The sequence below is a fragment of the Selaginella moellendorffii genome, unplaced genomic scaffold (genome assembly GCF_000143415.4).
Source record: "Selaginella moellendorffii unplaced genomic scaffold, v1.0 SELMOscaffold_84, whole genome shotgun sequence".
Taxonomy (NCBI): Eukaryota; Viridiplantae; Streptophyta; class Lycopodiopsida; order Selaginellales; family Selaginellaceae; genus Selaginella; species Selaginella moellendorffii.
The window spans coordinates 589,949-597,781 of record NW_003314345.1 but is presented as its reverse complement, the minus strand read 5'-3'; the positions used below and the strand labels follow the sequence as shown (position 1 = coordinate 597,781).

At 52.6% G+C, this 7,833-nt stretch overlaps 2 protein-coding genes across 3 annotated transcripts; one reads left to right on the top strand and one right to left on the bottom strand.

The window, feature by feature from the left end:
* Nucleotides 1-1,040: 1,040 nt before the first annotated feature.
* Nucleotides 1,041-3,823, bottom strand: LOC9651940 (CTD small phosphatase-like protein 2). The gene is made up of 8 exons (XM_002987756.2): nt 3,650-3,823; nt 3,341-3,389; nt 3,108-3,282; nt 2,902-3,017; nt 2,708-2,843; nt 2,143-2,625; nt 1,745-2,082; nt 1,041-1,657 (listed from the first exon to the last, which is right to left on the bottom strand). The coding sequence occupies exons 3-8, from the start codon at nt 3,259-3,261 to the stop codon at nt 1,427-1,429; spliced, it is 1,458 nt and encodes a 485-aa protein (XP_002987802.2). The 5' UTR covers nt 3,262-3,282; nt 3,341-3,389; nt 3,650-3,823; the 3' UTR covers nt 1,041-1,426.
* A 295-nt stretch (nt 3,824-4,118) lies between these two features.
* LOC9651939 (chloroplast processing peptidase) lies at nt 4,119-5,322 on the top strand. Of its 2 annotated transcripts, none has more exons than XM_024661723.1 (2): nt 4,119-4,318; nt 4,377-5,322. In XM_024661723.1, the coding sequence occupies exon 2, from the start codon at nt 4,377-4,379 to the stop codon at nt 5,106-5,108; it is 732 nt and encodes a 243-aa protein (XP_024517491.1). In that variant the 5' UTR covers nt 4,119-4,318; the 3' UTR covers nt 5,109-5,322. The 2 variants fall into 2 exon arrangements, with proteins under 2 accessions (XP_024517491.1, XP_024517490.1); XM_024661722.1 differs by having other exon boundaries at nt 4,361-5,322.
* The last annotated feature ends 2,511 nt before the right edge of the window (nt 5,323-7,833 follow it).

The window sequence follows — 7,833 nt, the reverse complement described above, 5'->3', positions numbered from 1 at the left end:
CGGCCACACCCTGGCAAAACCATGGCGGAGGTTAGTTTTTGCTTCCGCAAAACACGAAAACCACCACCATCTGCTTGCGGCACATTTGCGTTCGCAACGCGAGCAGCTCGGGGAAGATTTTCGGGGCCGGCTTGCGTCCAGTCGCCTGAACAAATTCTTCTAGGACTGGCCAACAGAGCTAGTTATGCCCAACATGAACTTCCCTTACCTCGCATTGCAAAGAAGAGCTTACTTATCCTCTTTCGAAGGCAGTTTTAATACGTCCTACATGCTTACATTGTATCCCAATTGTGAACTAGGAAACAAGGTTTTACCTTAAAGCTCGGGAACTTCTTTGTAAGCTCACAACTCTTGGCCGCCGCAGCCTGCAAGCCAAGAAAAAGTTAAAAGACAAAGCGGATTGCTGTGCTTTTGTGACAAGAAAAAGTGGACCTTGTAAGTGTAAGTATGGTCTGCAAATTGACAAAGATTTCCCTCCGTGAACCCAACAGTGTAGAAGGGAGAAATAGAAACACACAAAGTAAAGCATCAAAGAGAGTAGAACAAAAATAGAGGAATCAAACAGAAAAGTAAACACACACACACACACACACACACACCTTGTCTTTGACAGCGTCGCAGTTGAGGATGACAACGTCGTAGTTCTCCACATCCACCACTGAAGTACCCACGGACTTGTTCTCAGCGTTGTGATCATGGCAAACACGGCCGTGCTGTCGTCCATCACAATGAGGATTCCAATTCCCGCAAGGACCAGATTCCTGCATGCCTGATCTCCAGCACACAGTCTCGCAAAGAAAAAGAGAGATTTCGGTACCTCTGCTGTGTCACCAGTCAATCCAGCCACAAGCACTCGAGATTTGCTCAGCCTGGAGCACGGCAATGCCGCCGGGCGCCCCACACGCGAATCTGGCGATCGTACAAGCTCCCATCGCTTCTCAAGAGCCCTAGCAAATTGGCGCCAAGTCTTATTTAAACTCTACTATGACTAGTCTGGCTCCTGGCCGTTGATGCTTCGAGTGTCATTTCCTGGCCGTTGATGCTTTGTCACTATAACTAATACGTATATGAGAACAACACTATGGTACACTGGAGTCTAGCAAAACACCCGAGAGGTTCTAGCATGCCAAGAACCTCTCACTTGTGTCGCGCTGGAGTTAAATTCCATCCCGTCGCGAGGATCGATCGAAACTCACACCAGGAGGAGTTAAATCTGGGATCTGGGAGGAAACTCTCGGAGTAGCAGCAGCAGGGAGAAAGCTTTGCCACGGTTAGAAGTCGTCGCACAAAACTGAGAAAAAAAATCTTCATTCTTTTGCACCTGGAGTAGCGGCGGCAGCAGCAGCAGCAGCAGCACTGGTATCATTTCCCTTCCCTGTTCTTGCTTTCTTTTCTTGTTCTTCTCTCGCTGTTCTTCGCAGCATTCTCAGCAAACTTCCGTGCAAGGATGGTCGAACATCCTTTCGGCCAGGCACGCTGGCTCCGTTGCAGCAGCGATCTTCTTGCGTAAGTTAAACTTCTTGGCGATGACTGGCCGGACATCGTCCACAGTCGCGAGTGTCTCTAGGAATGGCAGCAGCATGAGCAAGGCACAGTCGGAGCGGTCGTCGAACCAGCTCTCGATGGGAATTCCATTGTCGACTTGGAAGCCAAACGCCTGCGGAAAACGGGAAATAATGAGAGGCAGCCACCGAGGAAGGAATTAACAAAGGCGGCCTACGCTAAAACCAGGAAAAGCCAATACCTGTGGCGAGTTGTCCACAATGGCGACCTTGGAGAGATCACGGCCGAGGATGCTCAAGTCTTTGAGGTAATTGCCGTCCACATAGACGCACGAGTCTCTGAAGATCCGGTGCCGGATGAGCTTGCGCTTGGGGTCCAGGATGTTGAGCAGCTGCTCCGCGTACACGCTCTGGCTCGCCGTGAAGATGATGATCTCGAAGAGCTGCGCTACTTTTTCCAGGAACACTTGAAGGTGAGGCCTCCGGCGTACATAGACGGTGTGTTCTTGATAGTTGAAGTACACCGGGAAGCTGAAGTCGGCGTCGGCACAGTGCTCCAGCGTCGAATGGACAAGCGTTTCTGCCAGATCGAGGTACAGAGTTAGTGAAAAGATTAAAATCAGAACTGCCAGAAGCTTACCATCGAGATCTAGAACGAGAGTCACTGGCGGACACCGTCTCGTTTGCTTGGGCAAAAGCATCGGTCGACAAGGAGCCACAACCTCCGAGAGATCTGGCAAGTGCTTGATGAAAAGGTAAGGATCGAAATTGTCGAGCTCGTCGGGTTCATCTGCGGTTGCTTCTTTTTCTCTCTTCTCCACGGTTTGGTGCATAGCCAGGAACAAGGCTGCAGGGTCCACATCAACATCCTCTTCCTGGAGCTGGCAAACTATTTGGTTGTGCTCGCCGAGTGAGGCGTCCTCCATATTCACCCATCGTATGCAATCCTCGCCGACGCTGATTATGCTTGAGCAAGCTAAGGCTTCACACGTAGAAGTACATTGTTCTGCGAGTGTTGAGCACGAAACCAATGCCGCATTTTCCTGAGGGGGAGAGCTGCCGAGACGGACTGTCGTCATCTCTGAAGAGTCCGTGCTTTCATCTGGACAGTCCGCTTGCTCCACTGCAATGGTTATTCGGTAAATGTCAATGGGCATGGTACTGGAAACAAAGAAAAACAGAAAAAAGGCTTCCCGCAGATATACCAGTAGAGTTGCAGCTCGTTGATCCTTCGCTAGCGCTTCCCTTGGATGAATTGAAGGTCGGAGAAAATAAGGACTTCGATGGTGGATTTTCTAGTGCACTTCTGAAAAATCCTGTGGCCTTCTTATCATCTTCCCCCTATACAAACCAGTCGTAAGACGCGAACAAAAGAAGAATTCAAGTGTCATAAGAATACCTGTGGCGGCAACAATCCATCACACTGTTCGGAAACACAAGTGATGAGGTTGGCTACGGCTTTTACTTCTTCACTGACGACTACTCGTGCTTTAGTGACTGGAGAAGTCGGGCATTCTGCACGAAGCAGCAGTAGTAAGTTTTAGAACTTGTGTGAATTCAAGGGAAAAGAAAAGAAAAAGTTTGATCGAAGCGAGGCATGCTTACCAATTTTGCGCTTGCGAGAAGAGGACGTGATCATGGACGCCGCAGACATGGTTTTGCCGTCCTTGCCACACATCCCAGACTCCTTTCTACGCCTTTTGCAGGGACGAGTGTCCCCCAAAGGTGTTACTCCGGCCTTCCTTGCTTTCAACTTCATAGGGCCGAAGGGCTATAGAGACTGTGCGTTTCCATGGAGCACGAATTTGCTAAAGTCCGAGGAGAGAGAGCAGCCTTACCAGGATCAAAGGCTGCTCCTAGTCGGCGTTGCTGCTAGTCGCCTTAACACTGCTCCAAGAAGAAATTCGCCATTAGATGGCGCGCCCACACAAGAAGATGAAATGCAATTCTAAGAAAATGCTTGCTTGCAAGAGAGAGCCAGAATGCCGGCACACTAAACCCTCGGGAGCACGAAAACAGCCGAGAATGCGAGAAATCGAGCCTAGAATCCACGCCATTGCACGGCAGCGGCTAGATATGAGCGCAAGAGCTACAGGAAACCCCGAATTCACCAGAGAAACCCCAGAATCCTGCTGGAATCGACGTACCTTGAGCATGGAAGCGCACTGTAGCCGAAAATCCCCGAGCGGCAGCGTTGCGCCGGCGAGCGCCAGTGGGATCTGCTCCCAGCTCTCCCCCCACACTGCTCTCACTGGAACTCTCCGGCATTCCATCGCGCTAAAGCTTCGCCGGATATTCCCACCGCCGTTTCACACTGGCATCTGGTTAGTTAAGCCAGTAAGAGCGCTGCCTCTGCTGGGTGTGGTTAGGCTAACAAGAGCTGTTAGCGGCAAGGGAAGTTCAAGCCTTGGCGGGATCGGAATGTCCACCCAGTGACCACAAGGCGTAAGATCCCTCCAACTTTACGATCCACCGGCTGGTGCCGGTTGAAACGCAAAAATCTCAAATTGGAACAAATTCGAGCCGTTGGATTCGCATATCCTCTAAATCAGCATATTCGGCTGATTCTCACGTGTGTAAAGAAACGCGTCTGGGATTTAGGGTTCTAGTTCTAAGCCATTCGGGGGACGAAAATTCTCGCCCCTCGGGAAGATGCTCGTCTGCGCCGGCGGCCATCGATCGACCAAGCAGGGGCTTGTTTGATTCAAGCCGCAGATCCCAGAATGGGCGCGTTAAGCTGATCGATCATCTGGAGGTGAGGGTTTAGGCGGCGCCGGAGCTCTCGGTCAGGGTTTGTGGATTATCGCTCGCTCGAGGTAAGAGCCTCGATCTCGTTCTCTCGTGAAATCCCTGAGAAGAATGTCGTCGCTACAGATGGAATTCTGTAACTGGGGAAGCATGGCGAATGCGAGCAGCATTATCCTCTCTTCCGAGGCAATACATGGCGCCGCCGTCGCCTCCGTCAAGATCGCTTCCTACATCTTCGCGTGGATCAAGCTCAAGTCCGCCGCCTTCGTCACTCTCGCACTCTACGCCATCTTTCTGAGGATCTTCATCGCCGAGCTGAGGTACATCTCCTCCCTGTCCATGTACCCGACCTTCGAGGACGGTGATCGCATCCTCGTCGACAAGATCTCCTACTGCTTCGTCCGCCCAGAGGTGAACGACATCGTCTTCTTTCGCCCACCAGCGTCGATCCTCCAGCCATCCTCCGAGAGCGGCATCCCCAACAACATCTTCGTCAAGAGGATCGTGGCGAAGGCCGGGGACGTCGTCCAGGTACTCAATGGCAAGCTTGTGGTGAACGGTAACCCCAGGAACGAGTTCTTCACGGCAGAGCCCCGGCAGTGCGACGTGAAACCGGTGCTAGTTCCCGAGGATCATGTGTTCGTCATGGGCGACAACCGCAACCAGAGCTACGATTCGTGCCACTGGGGGCCGCTGCCCGTGAAGAACATCCTCGGGAGATCGGTGCTGCGCTACTGGCCTCTCCGCAGGATTGGGACGCTGGGAGCACCCGAGAGCTCGTGCAATCCGTTCGAGCGGAGAGGATCACATTTCCTCCAAAAGTCGAGGTCGTGCTGCTGGAGGACGATGAGCCCGTGATCTTGAGAGAAATGGATGGTGTTACTACGTACCCCGGAAGGAGGAGAAGAAAGAAGAAATCTTTCGTGACCAAGCCAAGCATTTGGGCGATGAATCATCCGCGTTTTCTTTGGTGACACGCAACTTCGTTGACAGACACTGGTAAGTTAAAGTTCTTAAGGTTTAACAAGAAAGAATGTTGTCTACCGTACAAAAAAAGATAAAATTGTTTTTTCTTTTAACGTTGTCTACCGTACAACAAAAGTTAGAGTTTTTAGAGGCGCGCGATGGCGGACAAGGAGCTGCGGAGTGCCGTCTTTTCAAGCTTTCTGTGCTCTCCAGCGCAACTGGAGAGGATCGTGGGTAGAATCCTGGGTTGCGCCGTTCGATTTAACGGGATTCTAGGTATGGGGGGTTGGAATCTTGTGCTCGACGCTCAGCTCCACCAAAGTCAACAAGGTAAACGAGAAGAGCGCGTTGCCATTCGACTCCCACTCGGAGGTGAGAGCCGCATTAGAAGCCCGGTGGCGGATTCGGGCTACGCCGCGACGCTCTTCCTGGCGGGGCTGGGCATCCCGACCGTCGTGGCAGGGCCCATCCGCGTGGCATCGCCACCGCTGCCCTACACGCCACGCGGCAAATCCCACCTGACCGTCATGCCCGTCGCCGAGGGCGTGCCGGCGTGGGAGCTGTGGAGGAAGGGTGCCACCGTGGAGTGGAAGAAGACCGTGCTCGCTGACCTGGCAGACGTCACCATCCGGCTCTACCAGCGGCCGTTGGATTCGATGGGGGGCATGGCGGTGGGCGCATCCGACGGTGCCGGGGCTGTCCACCTGGGACCGGTACCGCAGAGTCCGGTGTCCGAGGCGATGGAGCGCGGGATGGACGTGGGGGCTCTCAGCCCCGGGCCTTACTCGTCGTGGAAGGAGTACGCGAGGAACCACACTGGAGGGCTGGTGCTGCTGTATGGAAACAGCCGCAGGTATGGCGAATCGATACGGGCAAACGCGGCGATTTTGCTCAGGTGGCTGGACGAGTTTCAAGAATCCAGCGGCCGGTTTTTTCTTCACCACCCCGACTTTGGACCGCGCCAAGTCCTGGTGGATCCGGCATCGGGGCACGTCCAGTGCATTCTGGACTGGGACGGGGCCAGGACGGGGACCGTGCAGAGCTTGGCCGCTTGTTTCTTTCTCCCGTTTTCCTACTACAGGGAGGAGGATGAGGAGGAGGCCGAGGAGCTGTTTGGCTTCTTCAAGCAGCAGCTGATTCGAGGGGGGGCACCGGAGTTTGCTGGGCATGCGAGGAGGCACTGGTCGCACGAGTCTTGTGATCCTCAGGTTCTGTTCGAGGAGGAGATGGAGATGGGCACTTGGGACGTGCAGGCTGTGCAGCTTTGTGTGGAGAGGCTGTGTGGTAAGTTGCAGAAGCTGGGAATTGTGGGCGGTGAGGAGGAGGTTGCGTGCATGACCCCGCCTTGGAGCAGGAGGCCAAGCTCTTGTTCTTCGTCAGACGAAGGAGAGCGCTCACCGAGCTCTTGTTCTTCTTCAGGCGAAGCAGAGAGCTCCGACGGGAAGGCTGCCACCGTGTCTTCGGTATCGTCTGATGAGCGAACAGGCTCTTCTTGCTCCGGGTCGAGCACGGATTTTGATTTGGATTCGGATGCGGAGAGCAGTCCTAGTGCTTCTTCTGCTTGGTCGAAGGAATCAAGTTCCTGCCGCGCAGGAGAAGATGAAACCTAGTCGGAAGCTCAACGTCTTTGTTGGCTGCCACCTTTTGTAAGGTTTAAAACTTTGTAAAAACTTTAACCATTTCCCTCGCACGGCCTGTTTTCTGTCTTTGTCCATGGATTGCTCGGCTACTGGTGAATCCCTGGTACAGCAGGAGTTAGTTTTCCCACCACTAGTGCTGTCTTTTGTTGTCACGGCTCCAGCTTTGCAGTCTTCAAACCGACTGCATCAAATTCTTTCTTTCCTCTCAAGACCACCCTCGATCTTTCTTGCTTCGCGCGATCTTTGAAACTGGTCACTTGCAAGCATCGTCTAACCCTCCGGATCGCGATCCACAGCTGTGGACGGCGCAGCCATTCGATTGATTAGTCAAGGTGGTTTTGCTTTGCTCTCTCGCGTTTTGTTCTTGTTAAGTCTAATCTTCCACTCCCGGATGCTCCTGTAACCTCCACTGCGAATCCGATCAGATCAAACAAGTATTATATTTCTACCTGTTGTGCTTAATAAATTCTTTAGCGCCGATTCAGCGGAATATCCTTTGACTTTATTCTTTCAAGCTAAAAGACCTTTGAGTTTATTCTGTCATTTGGCGAGCTTCTGTCTCTAGAGATTGCGAGGCTCAAGCCCAGGCTCACTTTGTGCAACGCGTGGCTAATCGAGGCTCTTCTCAACTTCCACAAATCCGGCCCCCGGTTTCAATCTTTTCTGGAGTTTCAACCATGTCCCTGCGTGGAAGAATCACAGCTGTGGAATGTGGAGTTCTGGCAAACCGTCCGCGTTCGAGAATACATTCCTGGAGAAGAAGCACAGCTTCTGGGAAAAGATGAGAATCAGATACCCGCAAAGGGATCTGACAATTCGTCTAACAGGGAAAAATCGAACTGTCGGCCCTCCTCCAACTAGCCATTGGCAAGGGTATAACCGTGGGTGAGTTTATACTGGCTGAATAAAAATAAGTGATCTTGTTCTTGCTGTCATGCCACAATAACTCTGGGAGAGCAAACATGGATGGAAAGAGC